The sequence below is a fragment of the Stigmatopora argus genome, chromosome 23, assembly GCF_051989625.1.
Source record: "Stigmatopora argus isolate UIUO_Sarg chromosome 23, RoL_Sarg_1.0, whole genome shotgun sequence".
Taxonomy (NCBI): domain Eukaryota; kingdom Metazoa; phylum Chordata; class Actinopteri; order Syngnathiformes; family Syngnathidae; genus Stigmatopora; species Stigmatopora argus.
In genome coordinates this window covers 4,339,762-4,363,777 of record NC_135409.1, presented here as the reverse complement: position 1 = coordinate 4,363,777, position 24,016 = coordinate 4,339,762, and the positions used below count along the sequence as shown (strand labels likewise).

The 24,016-nt window shown below is 44.5% G+C and overlaps 2 protein-coding genes across 5 annotated transcripts in view; both read right to left on the bottom strand.

Annotated features, from left to right (window-relative positions):
• Positions 1–1,139: 1,139 nt before the first annotated feature.
• lrguk (leucine-rich repeats and guanylate kinase domain containing) lies at positions 1,140–12,114 on the bottom strand. 3 transcript variants are annotated; one of them, XM_077593856.1, is made up of 20 exons: positions 11,732–12,114; positions 11,274–11,372; positions 11,020–11,101; positions 10,834–10,934; positions 10,556–10,637; positions 10,358–10,482; positions 9,312–9,455; positions 9,160–9,240; positions 8,960–9,046; positions 7,159–7,265; positions 5,503–5,622; positions 5,150–5,246; positions 3,481–3,594; positions 3,201–3,402; positions 2,842–2,916; positions 2,649–2,782; positions 2,469–2,557; positions 1,717–1,766; positions 1,500–1,646; positions 1,140–1,393 (listed from the first exon to the last, which is right to left on the bottom strand). In XM_077593856.1, exons 1-19 carry the CDS (start codon positions 11,741–11,743, stop codon positions 1,507–1,509), a joined length of 1,941 nt encoding a protein of 646 aa, XP_077449982.1. In that variant the 5' UTR covers positions 11,744–12,114; the 3' UTR covers positions 1,140–1,393; positions 1,500–1,506. The 3 variants fall into 3 exon arrangements, with proteins under 3 accessions (XP_077449982.1, XP_077449981.1, XP_077449983.1); XM_077593855.1 differs by having other exon boundaries at positions 1,140–1,646; positions 11,732–12,113; XM_077593857.1 differs by having other exon boundaries at positions 1,140–1,646; positions 1,726–1,766; positions 11,732–12,110.
• Positions 12,115–12,330: 216 nt separating this feature from the next.
• The window catches only part of exoc4 (exocyst complex component 4), a 59,996-nt gene continuing 48,310 nt past the window's right edge, over positions 12,331–24,016 (bottom strand). For both annotated transcript variants that reach the window (XM_077593853.1, XM_077593854.1), the window contains exons 16-19: positions 19,055–19,199; positions 17,426–17,604; positions 16,337–16,496; positions 12,331–13,190 (exon numbers count right to left, since the gene is read on the bottom strand). In XM_077593853.1, coding sequence (XP_077449979.1) covers positions 12,953–13,190; positions 16,337–16,496; positions 17,426–17,604; positions 19,055–19,199 — 722 coding nt within the window. In that variant the 3' untranslated portion in view covers positions 12,331–12,952. The remainder of the gene's footprint in view (positions 13,191–16,336; positions 16,497–17,425; positions 17,605–19,054; positions 19,200–24,016) is intronic.

The following is a 24,016-nucleotide window of genomic DNA, read 5'->3' as shown; positions in this document are numbered from 1 at the left end:
GGGATTTCTGACAGTGAGCTCACTGGAATGCGCTTTGTATAAAAGCGCACGTCGGTCACGGTTAAGCGATGACGTACACATGCAAGTGGAGACAAGTCTACTGCACTCGGGTCACTGGAGTTGTTGCGGCAGCGCTCACCAGAATGGAAAACGTGCTGCTATGGAATCTTCCTGTTTATTATACAAGTGTTGAAGCGTGCAAACGTGAAAAGCAAAAACCCAATGGCTGACTTAAACCTTTCGACAACGTTGGCTTGGACATCTATCGTAGTCGAATTCGGGAGGTCAGCTTACCTGCTCGGGCAAGTTGGTGACCCTGTTATTTTCACGTGGAGGTCAAATGGGGATGTTGGATGAGAGGTCCAAAGAGTTAAGACTCATTCTTTGAAACAACAATGACCCCAAATTTGAAAAGGATACATATGTCAAGCAGGCCTTTCCATTTGAAATGGCTCGGACGCACGCACGTCGCTGTAACTGGCGGCCAATGACTTAAACGCTCTTCATTAACCGAGCCGTCCCCTTCAAGGTCACTGCAGCTTCATGAAGCGTGCCAGCTAGTGAGCCGAGCGAGCGTCCGCTGCTCTGCTCTAAATTCATAAACGCCGACTCCCTTTAGTATGCGCTATGTATTGATTATCACAATTACACACCATTACGCTTCAATTATCCGGACGGCCTGGCTTTAATTACCCCAGAGAGCCAGCGGGGCGCGATACAGGCGACAGCAAGGCCAGCACCGGCGTAGGCGGAAGCCGCCACGCGGATAGATGGATGACGCGGCCGCTGCGGCAAACTAATTAAAACGGAAACTTTTTTTTGTTTCCAGCCAGTCGACAGCCAATGAATCTGGCGGCCAATGAATGCGTCCGCAGGGAAGAGGCGGCGAAGAAAGGGAGGAGAGCCGTTGCCATGGCGACTGAGCATCGCAGCAGAGTTCGGGTGGCCTCAACGCTAAAATTTGACTAAAACGCATGATTGGACTTGCCCTTGACAGCTGTAAATGTGTATTGACAGGCCTCCCAGTGAAAAATGCAAAATACTCCAAAAGAAAAATCATTTTTGAAAAGTGCATGGGACGTCCATCTTTGCCAACGGCACTAAAATTCGATCAAATAATCTGGTTGGTGTTTCGTTGCTCTTAATTCAAATTGAAACTTTTTATTTGATGTGACAGAGTCACAATTTGATTTTGTTAATCGATGCACACAAAGAACCAAAAAGGAGCAGTTTTTCACAGCACTGCGCGAGGAGGCTAAAGCTAGCCACCTATTTGCCCACACTGAGTTTGTGGAAAGCTCCGGCTGCAGCGCAAGTAGGTTAGACCCCAGGGGGGCAGAGCGTGCAGACAATAACTGCCAAAGAATTATGACGGCCCCACAACATCTGCTGCCTGCGAGGCGAGACGGACAGTGATGGATGACCAGGTGCGCCTCCCTGTTTAAAAGGCAACTGGACACGGTTTTAAAAAAAAAAGGCAATTTGAGCCTAAGGAGAACCTCGACGCTATCCTGGCATGCCGGCCTGGCTGCGGCTACGTCTGGGAGAGCGTCCCGGGCTGTTGGATCGCGGGGTCCTTCGTCCGGGCGGGATCGGCGGCAGGACGGGCTTGACACCGGACCCGGGGCGTCCCAGTGGCTCGCGGCCTAGAAATGACAACATCAGGGGAGAAATCGGCGCATCAACCCACTGGTGAGATAGGACGAGCGCCCTCACTGGGACAACCTTTGATGGGATCCGGCGAATGGCCCCGAGAATCATCTGAGCTGTTGGGGGAAAAAAATGACACGATAAGTGAGTGGAAGCTGTGGCAGATTCCCAGATGAAAGGAGACCGAGATATATCTTCGTGTTGTTTGGTTGCCCGGTTACAAAAAAAAAAAAAGACAGCCCCTGGGACTCAATTAATCGACGGCTTCGTGATGCACGGCGACAATACGGGAAGGAGACACTCGCAAGCTGGGACGCATCCCGCCGAACATGAGTGCCAACAAGAAGACACGTGTGGAATCCGCTAGACAAATACCACGGGGATGAGTAACCTTCAAAGGTTTGATGGCAACTCAAGTGACGAGGCCGCGGGAAAGGAAAATCACAGCTCCGTTTCGGGCCACGGGCTGACTCCACAGCGGTAGACATCCAATCCGTTTGAACGAGAAACGAACTTCAATTGATGGCAAAAGGATTAAACGTGATCTGATTGGCGAATTCACGTCTGGCTTTCGAGTTGAACCGAGTTGAAACAGTCAAACAAGCCCATCAAATTAGCCCAACTGCCCGTTTTGGCTGTGTGCCATTTCCCCCTCAAGGTCAAACAGGAAGTCCAAACAAACCATCAAAAAGCAGTTAGGCCAAGTGGGCCAATCAAGGCAAGTTGGCCCCCTGACAGGCAGGGGGGACAGCAGGGTCTCCGCTCAGAATTAAGCGCAAGTGAGAGTGCAGTCAAGTGCGTGCTGCTTGAAAACGAACCTTCTGATGAGCCAACTGTAGACCTCTGGACACCTCCCTATCACGGCCTCTCTCACCGGCTGCTCACGCTTGCAGATGGACAGCAGCTCCTAAAGAGGGGTGTGCAAAAAAACAACAAAAAAAGTGAGCGCTCACCGCTGCCCAACAAGAGGCTTTGTTGATTTTAGAGTTACAACTCACAGTTGGATTCTTGGGAGGAGACAGTCGCTGCGGGCTTTTGTTGGAATAGTTTCTGTAGAGGGGGTCCGGCGGGTCAAGGACTGCGGCCGGGGGGGATAACACGGCGGAGTCTGACATTCGCTGCTCCCCTTCACCTGCGGGAGAACATTCATGAGGGCAAATTGTTGAGGGAAAGTGCACGAAAAGATCTTACATTCTTCATCGTTATCAAGCAAAAGATAGTTCCTCACCACCCGCTGCAGCACCTGGTAGGCTTTGTCCCAGTAATCTGGGCACAGGGAAAGTGGAAATGTAAAAAAATAATTTAAAAAAGGCACCAGGGAAAGCGATGAGTGTGCCGCCCTCCCCGCCCTTGAAGCATCTAATACGCGGCGCCGTCACAGTGTTTGCTGGGGTGGCCTTAATACAGAGCGGTAATGGGACTGAAATTGCGCTATATGGATTTGAGTGAGGCGTGTGCATTTATCCAAGGCCACATCATCCGTTTGTTTCGTGGAAAAAAATGGCCGTCGTCAACAATGCGTCAAACATCGTGCTCGGCCACATGCGTACCGCAGCGGATGACGTTGTTGAAGAAGCCTGGCCTCCTCCTGTTGAAGTCAGTGTACACCTCGATGCGAGGCACAATCTCGTCAATTTGGGCGTCCATGTAGCGGTTGCGATATCTCAAGACGGCTCTGTAGTTGTCGGGTAGGGTGGGGGCGATCAGGATGAAGCAAGGTTCGAAGATGGTCTTTTTGAGACTCAGAATGCCCTGTGAAGAGCCATTCTACCTTTGAATTTTGGAACAGGAGTTTGGCTCGGCAAACTATCGACCACGTCGTACTCTCACCTCCAACTCCATTTGGACGCAACACCCCAATCCTTCCCGCGCGACGTCTTCAATGGCGCCCCTGCTCAGACCGTACCGATGCCCGCCGTGAGTGATAGTCTCCACAAAAACACCCTGGACAGGCAATCGCATATGGGCATGAATAAAAAAAATAATTCAGTTTATTTGTACACAACATATCTCTCAGAAACAGAATAAAACATTGGGAATTGCACTAGGGGAAGGCATGAGAGTTGTTGTTGGCAAAATATTTTGTTAAGCATACAGAAGAGGAAGGATCTGTCGATCCCTTCAAGAAAGAAGACATGAAAGCCCAATACAGTAATACCTTGACATATGTATGAGTGCACCAACATGTGAAAAATTTAAGATACGAAAAAAATTCCGAGTAAATGTTTGCCTTGAGATACGAGACAAATTTGAGATACGAGCATACGAGACAGCCCGGTGGGCGTGTCCGCGAGAGGTTGCTTATAATAACAGCACATCGTCTTTCTCGCCGCAACTCCCTCGCGTAAAGATATTTACGAGCACTGGGCGTTACCTCTTAGCCCATAAATGGGAAGATTGTCAATTTTCACTTATTGAATATTAGTGGTGTGCCGTCAGGGCCTTCAAGGCCTTCTCTGCTGGCCTTAAAAATATCTGAATCACAGACTGATGTTAATTATATTTTGTCCATGAATACTTATTAAATAATTCCAAATTGTCTGTTAGATTCCTTTCATTGCTTTCCCCCCTGGTTGCACTGCTTCTAGATGTGTGTTTTCATATTGAAGCATTTAACCAATCACATTTCAGCCATTATTTGTTGCCAGGGTCAGAAATCTGCCTCAAGGTCTTCACAATCAGTTCTGCAGGCTCTGCTGTATTAAACAAGCGTCGATAAGACTGTTGCTTTAACCAATCAGAATTCGATTTGGTGATACCAAGGCCTTCTCGCAGGCGTAGGGATACGTCATCGCTTTCACCAACTATGATTGGCTAGTGATTAGCCAGAGCTACCAAACTGTATCTGGAGCGAGCTGCACAAGCAAATATATTGTTGTGTTGATTTAAAGCCATTTTCAAGACGGACTTTTCAAGAAAAAAAGCTGGACATCATTAAGAAAGGTCGGACAACTCCAAAGCAAGCAAATCTGTCACAACTGGGAACGAACATTTTCACCACTAAATCAAATAAAAACGTTTGCCAGAAATACGACAGGATAGGCTCGACTTTCAGCATTAGCTTCGATGGCGATAGAAAAGAAGGAAGAAAGAAAGGAGGATAGATATTGTGTACAGTTAAAAAGGATTTTTGGTGAGTAAAATATGGCTATATTCCTAAATAATATTTCAATTGTATGAGGTTATTATTGATTATTTTTGTGTCGCAGCTGCAGTAGAGGTTTTATAGCCATAAAATAGTTTTTGAGGGTTGGATTGATTCGCTGAAGGCGTCACTAGAAAATGCACGGACCACCGCTGTTGAATATACATGCTACATGACTAGAGGTAGCTTTAAGTTTTCTATTTTCCACCAACTAGTACAAGGAGATCACGGTGAGGTTTGCTCATAGTTTTGAAATTAAAAGATTTTCAGATGGTGGTGTCCTTGAGATTTTTTCAATGCAAAAGTGTGCCGCAGCTCAAAAAATGTTGGGAAGCACTGTTCTAAGAGACGTACCTTCTCTTCAAGAAACTGGAAGTCTTCCTTGCTGACAAAGTGGTAGTCTCTACCGTTCACCTCGTCCTTGTAGGGCACCCTGGTGGTGTGGCTGATCCTGTATGAAGAGGGGTGGTGGGGTGAAGAGTATTTGAGGAGCGTGCAATTTATGAGGCGGAATACCAGACTGACAGGGGTCAAGTCTCGGGACCAGACCCCTTTGGCAGTGGAATATGTTAAGGAACCGAACATGCACTCTAACTTTTATTGATTGATCAACTTCATAAAACGGACGGACGGTGAACGAAAAGAGAGAATGATTGTTTTTTTTTGTATGGGGATTTTGGCTGTGTTCATTCACAAAAGACACTGACCCATATGCGAAGTATTTGTCAAACTCCTCACACAGGCGGTAAGCCATCTGCCTCTTCCCGCAGCCTTGTGGGCCAGTCAGAACCAGCATGGGGTAGGGGGCGTCATTACTGGGAAGAGTTCTACAGGGAAAAAGTTAGTAAACATAATATTGGAATTCAACTTGAACTCAAATCATTAAAAGGCAAACAGGCTTTTAGAGTGATGATACAGTGGGGCAAATAAGTAAATAGCCAACCACCAATTGTGCAAGTTTTCCTACTTGAAAAGATTAGACAGGCCTGTAATTGTCAACATGGGTAAACCTCAACCATGAAAGACAGAATGTGGAGAAAAAAAACCTGAAAATTACATTGTTTGATTTTTACCAAATACCAAAAGTTCATCTCAATACTTTATGTACCCTTTGTTGGCAATAACGGAGGCCAAACGTTTTCTGTAACTCTTCACAAGCTTTTCACACACCGTTGCTGGTATTTTGTTCCATTCGTCCATGCAGATCTCCTCTAGAGCATTGACGTTTTGGGGCTGTCGTTGGGCAACGCAGACTTTCAACTTCCTCCACAGATTTTCTATGGGGTTGAGAGCTGGAGACTGGCTAGGCCAATCCGGGAACTTGAAATGCTTCTTATGAAGCCACTCCTTTCTTGCCCTGGCTGTGTGTTTGGGATCATTGTCATGCTGAAAGACCCACCCACATCTCATCTTCAATGTCCTCGCTGATGGAAGGAGATTTTCACTCAAAATCTCTCGATACATGGCCCCATTCATTCTTTCCTTTACACAGATCAGTCGTCCTGGTCCCTTTGCAGAAAAACAGCCCGAAAGCATGATGTCTCCACCCCCATGCTTCACAGTGGGTATGGTGTTCTTTGGATGCAATTCAGTATTCTTTCTGGGTGAGATCTTGCATGGAGCCCCAGATCGAGGGAGATTATCAGTGGTCTTGTATGTCTTCCATTTTCTAATACGTAATTGCTCCCACAGTTGATGTCTTTACACCAAGCGTTTTACCTATTGCAGAATCAGTCTTCGCAGCCTGGTGCAAGTCTACAATTTTGTCTCTGGTGTCCTTCGACAGCTCTTTGGTCTTGGCCATAGTGGATTTTGGAGTGTGAGAGACGGAGGTTGTGGACAAGTGTCTTTTGTACCGATGAGTTAAAACAGATGCCATTAATACAGGTAACGAGTGGAGACCTCGTTAGAAGTTAGACCCCTTTGACAGCCAGAAATCTTGGTTGTGTTTAGGTGACCAAATACTTATTTTCCACTCTAATTTGGGAATAAATTATTTAAAAATGTGATTTTCAGTTTTTTTTCCACATTCTGTCTCACATGGTTGAGGGTTATCCATGTTGACAATTACAGGCCTTTTCAATCTTTTCAAGTAGGATAACTTGCACAATTGGTGGTTGACTAAATACTTATTTGCCCCACTGTTTATGTAGTAAATCATCTTGTTTTCATTGTCTTTGAGCGAGGAGATAACAGGATGTGGCACGGATAAGACGAAGAGGCACTCGGCGCTGGGGAAAAACAACCGCGGCCCGGTGCTCGTTTGCAAAGACGCGTCAGATGTGACGAGCGATGGCGCAAGTGTGGAGGAGCTTGTCGTGAAAGTTTTTCCCAGACCACAAACTGACGCCCCAAATACGAACGTGTCGTAGAGAAGCTGGGGCTGCATCAGATGATACATCAGCTGGGTCATGTGATCTCTGGCTGCCACCACTTCCATTGGAGGGTCAAACTTATTGATGGAAAACACCTGCAAGACGAATGTTAAGTGTGTGTCAAGTACCACCAAAAAAGGTACAATCTTGGCAAAGATGAATATAATAAACAATATTAGTAATATCTATGTGCAAATATACTTTCAAGTCAGATGTCTTAAATATATGTGCATGCCGTATAGCTTCAGTATACAAATGTAAACACACAACACACATTACATATATATGCACACAGCTTTTGTATTTAATATATGGCTCATTCTCAATGTCAGGGGTGAGAAAAGTGGTCCTCTAGGGCCGCTCCAGGTGCAGATTTTTGTTCCACAGACAGTTGAACCAACAGGGTTGTGCTAAAACTAGAGGCACCTGAATGCAATCCACCGATTGCACATGTAGGACACCAAGTTTGTGGAAATGTTTCGTCTTTATAGGTTGGAACAAAAGCACCCCCGCATCCACTGCGACCCTTTGTGGAATAGTTTGCCCACCCCTACTCTATCTAATACACATATACGTATATATACATATCTTATGTACATTTACATGTTAAGATCAACAGAAAACTATATACATACTTCATATACTGTAGAAGTGGACAAATGTATGACTATATAACTTGTATGTATAAATACACGCACTATATTCATACATAAGATGTATACAGTGGTACCTCCACATGTGAGTGCCCCGACATACGAGCAATTTGAGATATTTATTTTGAGATACGAGACAAATTTTGATATACGAGAATACAGCGGACGCGAGAGGCTGCTCGTAAGAACATCATAGGCACTGTCTTTCTGGTCGCAACTCCCTCGTGTAATGTCTCTATGAGCACTGGGCGGAGGGTTGCATTTTTTCAGTGTTTTTTTTTCCCTGTTAGTCAGTGCGGATGACAGAGCGATCGCTAATACAAGAGGAGTATATACTACTTCTCGTTGGCAAGTGGTCGTGCGTTATGCTATTGTGAGGACATTTGTGTGCATCATTTTGGGAATATTTTGAAGGGAAGACAAAAGCAAACAACCCTCGATACGTTGCATCTGAAAGTCAGGGTGGAAGCGGGGCAAATTGAGCCAATCCGGGAGAAGAAAGGTATCAAAATTTAAAACAAAATTAGAATTAAGTTTAGTGTAAGGTTAGATGAAACTTATTTTTGAGTGTCTGCATCGTAATCCAAGTTAATTTAAATTTGTTTATGTTATGTTACGAGCGCGTTGCCGTGCAAAGAGTCTCCCACCCTCCCTCTCTGTCACTCTCTCTCCCTTCCGCGAAATCCATCTAATTTTAGTACTATTAAACACATTTTAGTACTATTAAACCACTAGATATTTGTTACTTTGTTAATAGATGGCGAATTAGAATAAATAAAAATGTTTTTCCAATCCAATATCCTATTTTTGGTGTTTTTTCAGAGTGTTGGAACAAATTAATTTGTTTTTAGTTCATTTCTATGGGAAACGTTCATTTGAGTTACGAGTAAATCGACATACGAGCTCAGTCCTGGAACGAATTAAGCTCGTATCTCGAGGTACCACTGTATAAGGAAATATACATTCTGTGTATAAATACACACTCAACATTCATACAGATTACATCTAAGTAGCCTATATTGTAAAAAGACAGCACATGAAATTTGTCAACATAGCCATGAGGAATTGTTTAGATATGAAATGTAGCAATTCATAGAATAAGAGGTAGGCCATGCAACATATTAATTGTGACAAACCTTTTCTTCAACAGTCACTCGCTCTTGGTCCAAAATGGTCAGATGCTGGAGAAGGAAGACCACCGACAGCCTGTATTCTGGCTCTTTCTAATACAGCACAGCATCCAGACATAAATAACTCATTTGCAATCACAGGTCAGCAATTTTTGGAGGACTTTGATTGGACATCTTCAAAGTCACCACGATAGAGTATCTTTTACCTGTACAGGGTTGCCAAAGAGATTCAAATCCCTCAGCAGGAGAAGATTGTGAATGTATTTACACTCCTCGAGGTCAGACACCTACATCAAAAACAAATCATTGCGTGAACGTGTGAAATAGAATTTCATTTGTGGCATTGCAGAAAAAACACCTGATTTTTTTCCAGGTTGATGGAGCCCAGCAAGTGGAGATTGCTGAGGCCAACAAGACTGCTGATCTGGTTCAGACACAGATCGAGAACTTGCAGTCTCCACAGGTTCTCCAGACCTTCCGTGCTTGTCAGCAGGTTCCCCCTCTGGATGCAAATAGAGAAGACGTTTAACATAGCACAAATGCACTCTGATTCCCTGCGGTTCAATTTAGAAGTACACTGCAGTCACTGTGCGTGGTCCCGCCATACACCCCCCCACTCTAAATTCAGACAGATGAGGCACGCCGACAGCTGGCAAGATGCTCACTCAGCGCAAAGCCAAAGCTTCACGGTCACCGGTCGCTAGTTTACATGCTTTGACTAAAGACGTTATCTCGCGCCCTGGCAAGCGTTTGTCAAGGATTGGCAGAGGGACGCCTGGCGGGAGATGGGGGCGGGGGCAGCTTCGGCTCTTTACGGAGGCAGGTGCGAGGTAGACCAGCCAGGACCACTGCGAGCGGGAAGCCACGACGGCCATATGGTGGGATTTCAAACGGGGTTGCTAGGTGAGCAAGGTTTACTTTGTTACTTCCTTTGTAAGCTAGAAAATAAATAATTGGCCGCTATGTTTATTTCTAAATATAAATATGTGGCCCGGTGGATGAGTGGTTAGTGCGTCGGCCTCACAGTTCTGGGTTCGATCCTTCTGTGTGGAATTTGCATGTTCTCCTTGGGCTTGCGTGGGGTTTCTGCAGGTACTGCGCATTCCTACTACATCCCAAAAACATGCATGCAAAGCTAATTGTACGGTAAACTCCCCCCCAGGTTGTCCTTTGTCTCCTCGTGCCCTGCAATTGGCTGGCCACCAATTCAGGGTGCCCGAAGTCAGCTGGGACAGGCTCTAGCACCCCCCGCACCCCTTGTGAGGATAAGCGGTGGAGAAAATGAATTACTATTATAAATGTATTTTTTCTTTCACCAACTACCACAACACAGTACTTTCTAAATTCAGTTTCAACAATACATACACATTTTTACAAGACGCAAGAACCCGATTTTTGACTGACCAGGTTGAGGTGCGCCAGCGGTACGTGGTCCAAACCGCTTATGTTGGTGATCTTATTGTGCGCCACGCTGAGATGGGCCAGTTTACAGCACTTGTCCAGTCCGTGGATCTGCTCCAGTTGGTTGTCTGATTGCCAAAGCATCAAGGGCCATGCACGACATGCGCGTTTGTCGTTTTTGCATCTCTCCGATAAGGATACGATCCAGATCGAGATGGACGAGTGCCTCGTAGGCCGACATGTCCTTCATTTGCGTCAAATAGTTGTGGGAGAAGTTGACCTCCTGTAAAAGCGGCAGGCACAAACGGACTAATGAATCCACCAGGAGATTCAATTAGCGGAGCATTCAAGGACGTTTAAAGCCTTTTAAGCGTGTTTGAAGCGACAGCAGATGGCATGCGGGCCCGTCACGGGGAATAACGCAACCGCCAGTCAAAATTTGTCTTCCGCTGTCAGCTCAAGGTCCCGCTCGAAGGTACCTTCAAGTTCTTGGGCGGCTCGAAGCCGAAGAATTCCGAGATCTCGTTGTAAGACACGTCCAGGATGACGAGGAAGGGCATGTGGCTGACGCAGGACAGATCTAGTGTAAATGGAATGAAAAAAAAAATGAAAAAAAAAACATTGATACAGAAATAAGCATACCATGGTGTCTATGATGTATTCACCTGTAATTCGGTTGTTGGGCAGCTCCAGTTTTTGCAGGTGGACATAGTTGCACAAAATAGAAACGTCACCAAGTTTGCGCCCCTGATGGAAAATTAATAAATAAATAACTCCCTGGTGGGTTAGATGTAGTAAATCTAGCGGTCATCATATATAACAAAATTCAAAACGGATTGGACGTCTATTGCCGTCAAATGCAAGCAAAGAGTCGCGGTGATATGTAGAAGTAAATGATTCGGGATTTGAAAGTTCTTACGGGCATTGCCAAATGGTAGTACGGGTGGTGAAGTCCGGTTCCAAAGCGTCCGAGTTGGGCCACACATTTGGACACCACCGCGGCACCCAAAACCGTGCCCTGAAAAAGGCAAACCGGGAAAAAAAGTTGCAAATATGTACACACACAAACACGCAAAGTGACAACACACGCGTGCAGATGGTTTAAGCACCGAAGTGAGCATTGTTTTCATGGTCAAACATTTTTTTTGGACGTGGAGCTTTTGTATTGGAGCACATGTGTGTTGAATTGTCATTGATTCGATCGATGTTAAGCAATTAATCAAACACGGGCAATTCTTTAAAATCCAGCTGGGAGCTGCAAACAGCACCAAAACGCATTAAATCCAGAGTGTGATATGAACATTAGTTTGCTTTTAAACAGGTTTAAAACAAATGCAGCTTGATTTGGAAAGTTTCTCCATTTGAAGTCAAACTTACCTTTTCCGCCATGCTACACACCTGCCCGTCACTTCTCAAATCGCCCGGCCAAATTATTGGTTGATTATTATTTGTCAAGTGACGAATAATTCGTCAACTATTTTCCTCCAAAATACAAAAAACGCCGTCGTCGTGACGTCAGTTAATGACCGTCTAGCAAGGCGTTTGCTGTTGTCGCTTAGCAACGTGTAGGCACGAGGGTTAAGAGGATTGTGGGTAATGTGGTTTTTCACCACCTTCCCCAATGCGATGGTTCTAAGATTGACAGTTTTTATCAAATTTAATACGAATGCGAACAAAGCAGTGATAGGATTTCACGAAACATGTTAAATCGCAAAAGATGAAGCCGGACATAAGAATTTTAATGATGTTTGTAAGAAAAGAAAAGACACCTGTGTTGGCGAGCGTGTTACCGGATGTGAGGTAATCAGAGACACCTGCGGATAGGCACATGACTCAGTGACGATTTAAGCTCAGAAAAAAAATCTTCAAAATAAAAGCATCTCTTAAACTCAGAAAGCTCACGTGAATGTTCACATGGACATGTAGTTTAAAAATATTTGCATGTAAAATAAACCAAAATATCTGCAAAAACACCATACAGAATAGTTTCATATTTATTGAGTATTTTCAGAACAGTTATACAAATAAAGCAGTCCAGTGTGGTTCATCTAGACTTCCTTTACGTATTTATAGTGAGCAAATAAAGGGTGACTGATGAATAAAAAGCAGATAAAGATAAAGATACGTGAATGTTTTATTGTGCATTCCAACACAAGCTGTCACTTAACATTCCGTTCAAGTTTCCCATGTATTGAATCGTGGCACGCAACAGCTTTTTAAGGCTTTTGGCCAAGTTTCGTCAAACCTGTCCGGAGGGAATCCGCAGCTGCTTTCCCATCGATCCCTGGCCAAAGTGTCAATATGATGGATTGTGGGGGGCCGTTGAGGTATTGACAAAAACCCCTTCCTCCCGCTCCTCTCGTTAAGTACTCCTCTTCCAAATTAATGAACTAAAACACAGGAAGGGCCGCTCGAGGGGTTGGGAAGTTTATGTTCCAGGATTTTCATTTACAGGAGCAAACAGAAGATTGCCAAAGAGTAAAGAATAAGGTCAGGAAATTTGCCATTTGAGATTTACTCCACCGCCCACCCAAAAAAGAATGGACAGTTTTATTTTGCCAGTAAATGGAAAAAAAACAAGAAAACATGAGTTTTCCATCAAACTGTGGTGATCTTCTTGTCCTTGCTGGCCTGCTTGATGGCAGCCTGCTCGCACACGATCTCCTTCAAGCGCTGCAGACGGGTGTTCTGGGTGCTCAGGTCACCTACGCCCGTCTGGCTGCGGTGGAGCAGCGATAGGGCGTTGATATAGTCCAACTCGCTGTAACGCACGCCCTGATCCACCACCAGGTTGAGGAGCTCATCTGCCGTGTTGTAAAGCATCTCGTAGTACTGCCTGAAGAGAAAAAAACACAAAAAACAAATCATTGGACATCTGTCATCATCAATGTCTATATTTATTTTCCAAATACAGTAATCCCTCAAAAATCGCGAACAATGGATCCATGGCCACACGAAGACAAAGGACTTGGACTAAAACTCCCATTAACCTGTTTTTTGGGATTTATATCGAGCGGAGAGGAACTATTTTCACTGAGTACCGTCTTTAAAGTATTTACATTTTTATATATACACATTATATTTAGATATTAATACATTAGTCTTTTGATATTCTTATAGCAGTAATGAATATGCACTTTGATAATGTATGTATGTAATTGCATTTCTGTGTAGGCGCAAAAACATGTATCGTGGTAATAATAACGGGGTGATCCTACTTTGCGGTTTTTTGTTTATCTCAGTCATGTCTGGTCTACATTAACCATGTTATTTGAGGGATTACTGTACTGTTTTCTGAGCTTTTGAGATTGTCTAATATTTGTAATAATAGTCACAGTGAACATTATTGGTAATACACACATCCACATGTCGGTCTGTTGATTATTTGCGATGCGCAAGGCAGCTGCTTGTGTGTCCCTGAGGTGTCATTTATAAACATTCTAATTAAACAACCCCCACACTGATTATTAAGTCAATACGGGATGCGCGGACGCCGCATAGCTTGTGCGTGAGAAAGAAGCGAGTGATCACATTTCATTTTCAGCCGGAGTAATGAATGAGTGTGTGTGTGTTCGGCCATTACGAGCTGCTTCCGTCAGCAAGTTTCCCCGTCACAAATTAGTTAGCCGTCATCCTCTCCATCAGCCGAGACCACGACGTCCGACCGCCGCCAAATATCCGGGGAACCAAAATAGTCAGTAAGACTAAACCCAAAGAAACCTTCGACGAGAAGAACTTGCAGCTTCTTTTTCGAGAAAAAAAAACTGTCACAGGGGCGTGGAGTTGCAAACAGAGAGACGCGCCGACAGGGAAACGGTGAGAATGAGCGTGAAGATAAGAAGAGAGACAAAAAGAAATGGGTGACGGGAGGGGAGGCGGGCGGTGGTGGAAGTGACAGTGCGCCGCAGCCGAGGCCCCTAAACGCAAACAGTTTTATCTGTTGACACCCTACTAGCTTCTGACACGCCTGTCAGCTGTACTTATTACCCCGCGCTCTCCACCAGAGCCACGACACGCCGCTTTGGCTTGTTCGTCGCACGTGCGCCAGCGCAGTCCTTCCCTGACGCCGACAGGTCGGGCCTTCTCGTCACACGGGTTTTAGTGGAGCTGGGAGGCCGACACGGTTCACTGCGCAGAAAATTTTGAAGGCCCAGACAAAAGCGGAAAACAGGGTACGCATGCCTAATTTGATCTGCGTGGAATGAATGTTAAAGCTCGCATGCGCACGGGGGATTCAACTTCTGAATTTTGCAGGTAAAAATATAGAAATGGGGTCACGGCAAACGTGTAATGGATTTAGGCGTACCTTCACATGGGCACATCATGTAGACTGTTGATACAAAAATACTCACAGGCATATATTATTTTGTCCTTTGCAAAAAAACAATGACTGTCACTTCACTTATTGTACTAGTACAGTATAGTATATCACGTGTTATTATTCAATGTATTTATAAGGTAGAACACTGTAAATGTGTCTCAGTAAAGAGAGTCACAGACGTTGTTTTTGTGGTTATACGATACTGAAAAGGAAGGGATTTTTGTTCACGTCACGGGTGAAAGACGTCTTTTTAGTCTCGTCACAAAATAACAAACTTTTACTACTACTCTGATTACGTTTCCTCGTGCGTGTGACCTAACCTAGCGGGAATCAAACGTCATTTAAAGCAGCCTGTAATGAGTTGCTACGGTGCATTTCGACACCCCGAGCGAGCTCAAGAAACACAAACTCATTTGAATAATCGAGAACAGTTGCCAAGGCTTAAAATAACTTTCAGATGTGTGAAGCAACCGCTAATTATATTGCTCTTAAAAGGCGCGGGCATATGTTGGGGGGACTTAAATAAGCCGCGGAGTATAGGACGGCTTGTTGCCAGGCAACGCACATTCACTTTTAACTTCTTGTGGACAAGACGATGCAAAAAAAAAAAAAAGAGCTTGTAGTTTCCAAATGACACACATGGAGGCAATGTTTCACCATCTCCCACTTGGGGTCCCGTGCGTGTGCGTCATTGTGAATTTTGTGAGTTCAGTCCCTATGCGTTCTGCAGTGCTGGCTGCTGGGCTTCTGCTCAGTTTTAACTCAGATCAATGCTTATTACTGTGCCCTTGTCCAGTTTTCTCCCTCACTCTGACTGCCACCCTCATTCCCCGAATGCCAAAAAAAAAAACAGCCTTTTGCTTAACACACAGCCGCACGTACGAGGTACACATAGAGCAGGGGTAGGGAACCTATGGCTCGGGTGCCACATGTGGCTCTTTTGATGGGTACATCTGGCTCTTTGCTAACCTGTGAGCTAAAATTTGGAAATCACTGTTGACAGAACTGAGATATTACATTTAGAACTGCTTTAATCTTCATTTTTTTTGCTTAAATCTTCATTTTTTTGCAGTAGACTCTTCTGGAATGCACTTTTTCCACTTTAAAAGTGGTGAAGTTACAAAAAAAAAATGAAAAGGCACTCGTTTACATGTATGTATTTTGACTTTTAAATTCGTAGTATGGCTCACAAGGAATAACATTTGAAAATATGAATTGTTTGTGGCTCTCTTCGTCAAAAAGGTTCCCGACCCCTGACATAGAGCATCTACTGCCTCTCGTGAAAGAAAGCTGGCGGCGAATGATCGCGTTTCACATTCCACGTCGGCTATAGACGTCTCGATTCGAAGCGGTTTTACGTCAATGGCGGGGAACGAGTGACACGTCCTTCATTTTCATGCTGCGCGGCGAGCCTAGAAAAAGAGTGCTTTTGTGTGTCCAGCCAAGTGTAAACAATGCCGATTCCCAATCAACGCCTCTGCGCCCCGCAATCAGGGCGACCCGTGAGGCGGGTAGACGTTGGGGGGCGTTGGCTGTCGTAATCAAAGTTGATAAAGGAGAGAGAAAAAAATGCCCTAATCAATGGTCTTTCTTGCGCGCTGACCAAACTTCAGATTGTTGTAATTGTTTTGTTTTTGTTTGGAAAAAAAAAACAAGAATACCTAGCAAAGTCAAGGTCGGCCTCCCGCGACATGGTGATGTTAGTGAGGTTCTGCTGGAGCACGAAGATGTTCCGGCACATCTTCTTGATGCCGGACTCGCTGATCCTCTTGAAGTATTGGGCGCCGTTGATGAGGATGCAGGAGATCAGGTGGCCCAGGCCTGGGGGGCAGAAGCGCACGTGACTGTCACTTCACTTATATGTAATAATAGTACAGTGGTACCTTGAGATACAAGCTTAATGCGTTCCGGGAGTGAGCTCGTATATCGATTTACTCGTAACTTAAATGAACGTTTCCCATAGGAATGAACTAAAAACAAATTAATTTGTTCTGAAAAAACACCAAAATCAGGATATTGGATTTGTTCTAATTTGCCATCTATTAACAAAGTAACAAATAACTAGTGGTTTAATAGTACTAAAATGTGTTTAATAGTACTAAAATTAGATGGACACAGTGAGGGGGTGGGGGGACTATTTCCACGGCAACGCCCTCAAAACATAACATTAACAAATTTAAATGAACTTATATTACGATGCAGACACACTCAAAATAAGTTTCATCTAACCTTACACTAAACTTAATTCTAATTTTGTTTTAAATTTTGATACCTCTCTTCTCCCGGGTTGGCTCTATTTGCTCCGCCTCCACCCTGACTTTCAGATGCAACCTATGGAGGGTTGTTTGCTTTTGTCTTCCCTTCAAAATAATCCCAAAATAATGCCCATAAATGTCCTCACAATAGGATAACGCACGACCACTTGCCAGCGAGAAGTAGTATATACTCCGCTCGTATTATCGAGCAAGCTCCTCCGCCATTCTGCACTGGCTAACGGGAAAAAGGGACATTACACAAGGGAGTTGCGACCAGAAAGTCAGTGCCCATGATGTTCTTATGAGCAGCCTCTCGTGTCCGCTGTGTGCTCGTATATCAAAATTTGTCTCGTATCTCAAGATACATATTTGCTCAAAATTTTACTCGTATCTCAAATTGCTCGTATGTCGGGGCACTCAATTGTCAAGGTATTAATGTACAATATAGTATATCACGCCAGGACGCTCGGGCAGGTTGGCATCCCTCGGGTTTACCTTCAAAGATATACTGGAACTTGTGCTGCTGAAGAGCGGCCCCCATGGCCTCCTCGATGGCCGAGATGTCCTTGTTGAGTTTGACCACCAGCGGGTCGTAGTCCATGCTCTCCACATTGGCCACGATGGCGTAGTTGCCCTCTTTGGTCAGTGGGATCAAGTAGTGGAAGCAGTGCACCCTGAAGGAAAAAAATGCCTTTATTTAAGAGTCAATCCGCCTCATATTTGAGAGGCAATTACAGTATTTACAGCACTTATCACAGCTGGGTGCCGTTCAGCGGCAAAATATGATTAGGAGGTGAAACACGGCGCGCTCCGAGGTTCCGTGTAAACACAGCCCACAGCCTTTAAAACACAAAAGCTCCATTTTTCTAGCTCGCCGGCCGATGAAAAAAAGCTTTAATTGCAGAGAAACGGCGTACAAAATTAAGCTCTGGGCTTAGCGAACGCCGCGTAATTCGTCGTTTGATCGGCTTCGACTCCAGTGAACGAGCCGTGGCTTCGGAACGCGGCCTGACGGGTCGCTTTTCTTGCCGGAATATTTTTGGCTGCTGAATAGAGTCAAGAAAAACAACAGATTTCGCTATAGAAATAAACAGAACGAATGCATAAGTTTTCAATAGATCGTAAAACGACGTTGCGCCCCTCCCCAAGTGACCGCCGTTCACTTCCCACCCTGCGAGCGCTTTCTTCTTCACAGGTTCATTTAACTGGTACAACTATCGAGGGAAATTCTGTAGATGAGGGGAGCCAATGGAGTGGAGCGTAATGCACGACGTACGCCTCGGGGAGAAACCCCCCAGCCCCCCACCTCCTCCTATTCCTGACTCAAAAGCATAAACAACATTGCATAAGTTGCAAGAAGTGGGTTGATGGGGCTATTAAGGGCTTGCAGGGGGGAGAAGGGTTATGGTGTGGTAAATTAACTTGGATAATATAAGAGATTGAAAACACCTACACTGTATCCGACCATAATTGGCGACAACTACAAGAAGGGAAGAAAATGGAGATCTGGTTCTTTGCCCGCACTTTGTTTTACTACACTGTTGTAGTTTGGTAAACTTGATTCAAATTGGGAGAAAATATTATTAATTTAGAATGACACATATTGGATATATTGCTATATACGATAAAGCTACTACCTCATCATTTTAGAATTAGCCATTCTTTCACCACACTGTTAATATATTCAAAATGTTTTATTTTTAATGAATTTGTCAGAAGTACTTTTTTTTTGGTAGGAAGAAAAATATGATCAGTTTTTACAGAATGTTTAAACATAATACCTTCTCCAAAGTATAAAATGATGAGGTTAAATGGCAATGTATCCAATATGAATTAGCCATTTTTTCATCATACTGTAAATATTTTCAAAATGTTTTTTTAATGAATTTGTCAGAAGTCCTTTTTTTTTGGTAGGAAGAAAAGTATAATCAGTTTTTCCCGATTTTTTTTAAACATACCTTCTCCAAAGTAAAAGTTGAATGTTTATTTTTCAAAATAAATGTAATTTGAAGGTATTTTTAGCAAGCTGTTTTTTGGGGCGATAATGACTAGATTTTTCAACATGTTACAGACAATTATGAACGACGGCCGATCATTGTGACGTGATTACACTTTTTTTTGTACCTGACTTCCAGGTGCAAAGCGAGCAGACAGCGGTTGGCAATGTCCAGGAAGCCCCTGCCCAGGTCAGCCAGGGTCTGCAGGATCTGCTCCCGGCTGCGCTCGCCGTCGCCCATCGCCAGGCTTTCGGACGAGCACGGAGGCAAACCTGCGGCGGCGGCGAAAGTCAGGTCAAGGAATAGCTCGACTTCTCGGCTCGCCCTTCAGCTCGTCTTTGTACTTCCACCGGCCGCTCCCGCCGCTGCTGAAACAGCAGCGTCGGCGCACTGCGGCGTTCGCCGCACAAAAGACCTACGTGTGGAGGCGAGTGCCGAAAGCTTAGAAGCATGATCCGCGTGTATAAATTCAGGCCCGTGTAGATCAATGCTCGTAAATTGGCGAACGGGGGGGAAAGGGGGAGAGAAATTGGCCCCGTCACTCATATATAAGTGTATTAGGTCAATGAGGCGAGGCAGCGCGAGTATGAAGGGTGACCGGTGAGCCGGAGAATGCAGAGGTCGGCGATCGATGTTGCCGCAGTCGCGCGGCCAACTCCCCCGCTACTCTTAGCGCCTTTGCGAAGGTCACACGTGAATGCCAGCCGGCAACGACGCACCTCCGCTCGTGCCTTCGCACCTCCCACGGCAGCGAGAAGAGCAAAAGATGATGGTCAGGTACACCCGTGCAACTCTTTGACGACTATTCCCCCATTTCACGGGCGTCAGCATAAGTATGCGAACGCCAAATAGAACTCCATTTCTCCCGTGCGTGCATCATCTCCATTCCCGGCATGTTTGCCGAAAGTCTTATCGACATAATTGCAGAGTTCCTCGGCGGACGAGACCTTCCGCATTGTCCGCGCCTTTTGTTTGAACTGGTGAACACCCAAACCCCATTAGAGTTACCCCCCCCTGATAAGAAGATAGTGTGGCACCGTCCTTTCCAATCACCAAGGCAAACACGTTGGAGGGTTCAAAAGATAAAGGCTTTCCTATTAGTGTCATTGGTTTCGTATTAAAACAGGGGTCTTCAAATGATTCCACATAGGGCCGCAGTGGCTGCAGGATTTCATTCCAATCAAACAAGATGACACATTTTCACTAATCTGTACTCAGGTGATTGCAGTCAGGTGCTGCTTGTTTTAGCAGATACCGTATTTTCTCGAATACAAGCCGCCCCCCCTTAAAATTGCCATAAAATTGTTGAATTTTACAATTTTTCGCGTATAAGCCGCCCCTTGATTCACAATTTGAACCTACATATTCATGAATTTAATAGTGAGTACAAATGTGTTACTTTGAAGGGAAAATCTTAAGAAAAATCATGGCATGTGGTATTTCTGAGATACTGTATAAATCAAAAGCACATTATTAGGGTCAATATCATTACGAAGTTAGTAATTCATCCAGTAATGGTTGTTTTCTTACTGCAAAACAGAAAATAACCAACAAATAGTAAATGTTCATTTGCTAACATCTACTGGTGAAAGAGTATAGCAATGGTGTGAGTCTGGGGCATATAAGCCATATCCTTAATTCAGTCATCATTTTTTAACGTTATAAATACGGCTTATATGCGAGAAAATATGGTACCGGATTAGTTAAACCAATGGTGCCTGTCTTTGTAGATCATTCAAAATGCTATTATTTTTTTTCGACAGGAGTGCTGTAAAACCCAAACTTTGTGAGTTCGTTGAGTAAGTGCATGCACTATTGCACTTTGTTCAATTTCTTATCCGCAGTCACATTCGTTCTTTTGCCCCTTGCAGTCCAAACGGCCGATGAGTTAACAAGAACCCTTCAAATGCCTTAAAACCAACATGAAGTAACTGAGAAATGGCAATAAATCAGCAGGAACCAAGAAAGAAACAAGAAACCAAATCAAAAGAAAATTTACAAGAAATTACCTTTAAATGCCTTAAAATGACAAGGAAGTGACAAAAAATCCCCGACAATAATAGAGATCCAATTAAACTGGCTGTGGATGTTCATCTTTTAGTGCCTTTAGGGGTGCTAAACATCCGATCCATTTTGACCGGTTCCAGTCAAAACGGATCAGACGTCTAGCGCTATCAATGGCGGCCATTTAGTTACCTTTTTATGGCATAAAATAAATGTGTCCGGCACACATGAGATCTAGTTGGCATGAATGTGGCCCGCCAACCAAACTCAGTTTGACACCCCTGTCTTAAACTGCTTGTGCTTGACCGGTTCGAACCAAAACCAGGACCCACAGCGGCCCTTGAGGACCAGTTTGGAGACCCCTGCTATCAAAGAACCTGTTGGTTTTACTCAATAGCTGACAGCAATCAACGTCTAGTCGCGAAAAACGTATTTCAGTTCAGGGCAGACGGATGACAAAATCCACGCGACTGTCGCTGTCAACGAGTAAACCGGCCCAGTGTATTGGTTTCTCCAGCCAAGTGGAGATATCTCCTTGCCTCCCGTTGCCATTTTGATATCAATCTCCTCTCCTCCGTGCCAACAACAAGAGACGGTGCACTGTGATTTCTCCAGGGAAGGATGTTAATTGACTTTCCGTGATTGAATTTAGGTGGATACTCCCCATGGTCGACTTATCAGATCATTAACAGATGAAGAAACTGACCGATTGGAAGCCCTGGGAACATTGGGACGTCACCTTGAACGCCTCGAGATAATGCAAACGTGCAGGTTTACGGCTTCCTACGCAGCTTTGATGACGCGAGGGCGCCGCAGCACGGGGGCTGCCATTAGTGAGGACAGATGGGCCAAAAAAAGGCTCATTGCTCTGCACTTTTCCTCCTCGTTTCTGCGGCGAGCGATGATGACACGTATCTGTCCAAGCAGATGTGGTTTGCCGGCAAACATCCTTTTTTTTGGAAGGCGGAGGAAAAGCAACGAAGAAGAGCGCGCCGCAGGGCCGGCAGGCGGCATGAATCATTCATGAGCGACGGACGTTCAAGAAAGTAAGCGAGAAATGGGGGAGACTTATTAATTATTTTGCTGCCCCTGGTAGAAGGAGAGCAGTATCTGAGCGACCTGCACTGAGAAGGTGAGAAAGTATGAGGTGGGGAATGTCTTCACATGCTGGGGGATTAAAAAAAAAGTGCGAGTATGAAGGAAAAGATGCTACAAACAACACCATCGTCTCCTGTTGCTCACAAGTCTGCGTTCTGAATAGTGATGGGATTCGAGTCCGAGCGCTCGCTTTTTAAGGGGCAGAGAGAAAAGTACATAATCCAGGTTATTCCCCCAAAGACGATGATTGTTGTCAAATAACGCCGCCAGGTAGATTGGCGGGGGCGCAGCTAATGTTATTCACCACTGCGCCCACTGAGATGCAGGAAGACAAACAGAATCAGCCAATGAAGAAATCAAAATGGAAAGAAACTGTCAAAAATGGTCAAATTCTTAAGCCCAGTTCACTCATTGGCCGAAATGGCTGCACGGGACATCCATGGACGCCGTCGCCACTCTCAAAGAAAACAAGAAAAGCTGTCAAGTTGATGACGAGGGAAAATAAGGAATGAAGGGGAAAAAGTAAAAAAAGAAGAAAAGCAAAAGGAGTTGTTCATACCTGACTGCGCCTGTAATATAAAATCCAATTTGGAGAGGCATGGACGTGAGGGGCAGTTGGGATGAGATAAGGTGGGGTCCCTTTCTCCTCCGCGCTAGCCTTGTCCCCTCACACACACACAGCGACTCAACACACACCCACGTGGTCCTTCATCAGCTCAGCAAACACTAAATAATGAACAATGCTCAGGCTGTCCTGGCATGATAAGTAAGTACCCTCTCGCCTACCCACGCAGACGCAATACACACACTCGCTGACTGGAATTAAAGACAATTACTTTGTCTTGTCGTCCCTCGCACTTTTATTGAATCCTTATCAAGGAAAAGGAAGTGAAACGGCGAACGCGTTAAGATTATACCGCAAGAAAAGCCACAAATCCAAAATTGGATTTAATAGGAAAGACACAACCGAGCGTGCGCACTTAAACGCGGTAACCTCAGTCTCAGTCTGCAGTAAGTCCCCACCTTGTGGACTTCCTGTGTGTGGCTCTAGTTTTTTTATTACCTAGGTCTACATTGTCTTGTGTGTCTTGTGTCTGTCTTGCTACTGCAACCAAGAAATTTCCCGAATACGGGATGAAATAAAGTTCTAACCCAAGGGTGTCAGACTCGGGTTGGTTCGCGGGCCGCTTTAACGTCAACTCGATTTCATGTGGGCCGGACCATTTTAGATATGATATTTAGATTCTTTTTTTATAAATGGATTAAAAGAACTGGATTAAAATCCCTGAATATTCAGTTTTTTATAGATCTAAAACAATGTTTATTTTAGCTTTTTATATACATATATATACATATATATATATACATATATATATATATATATACACATATATATACACATATATATATATATATATATATATATATATATATTTATTTATTTTATTTTATAAAATGATTTTTGAACTAAAAACAAAGAAAATATGGATTAAAATTATCAATTTAAAAGGGGGAAAATTAGGAAATTTAATCTACATCTATACTCTTCATTTTAATTTGATCCTAAAACAGAAAGTCGGTACTCATGATTTACTTTCCCGGGCCACACAAAATGCTGCGGCGGGCCAGATTTGGCCCCCGCGCCGCCACTTTGACACCTGTGTTCTAACCTAATTTGCATTTGTGAATAACCACGATAAACCGACGACACACAAATCCGGAGTTGGGATTAGCGGCGGCGTTTAGGCAACGGTAACGACACCTGCTACCCATCTGTAAGTTATTGGCTGCCATTGACGTTTGATACATTTGAATCAGGAGTGACTTGGCAGATTCGAAAAGTGTAAATGGAGTTCACAAAATTCGAATTGGCGATGGTTCCAACTGTTACAGGGGCTTACCGTGGCCACGAGTGTAAAAATAAGAAACGAGAGCGCCAGAGTAGTGAAGTCGGCGCTATCAGCGAGCAACAGGCATCGCAGCCTGA

What these genes read in the sequence shown, in the direction of transcription:
- lrguk (XM_077593856.1), bottom strand. An exon ending in TCAACCTGGAAAAAAATCAG is followed by an intron (nt 9,241 to 9,311) that starts GTGTTTTTTCTG and finishes TTTTTGATGTAG; the next exon opens with GTGTCTGACCTCGAGGAGTG. An exon ending in CAACAACGTCATCCGCTGCG is followed by an intron (nt 2,917 to 3,200) that starts GTACGCATGTGG and finishes CCCTGTGCCCAG; the next exon opens with ATTACTGGGACAAAGCCTAC.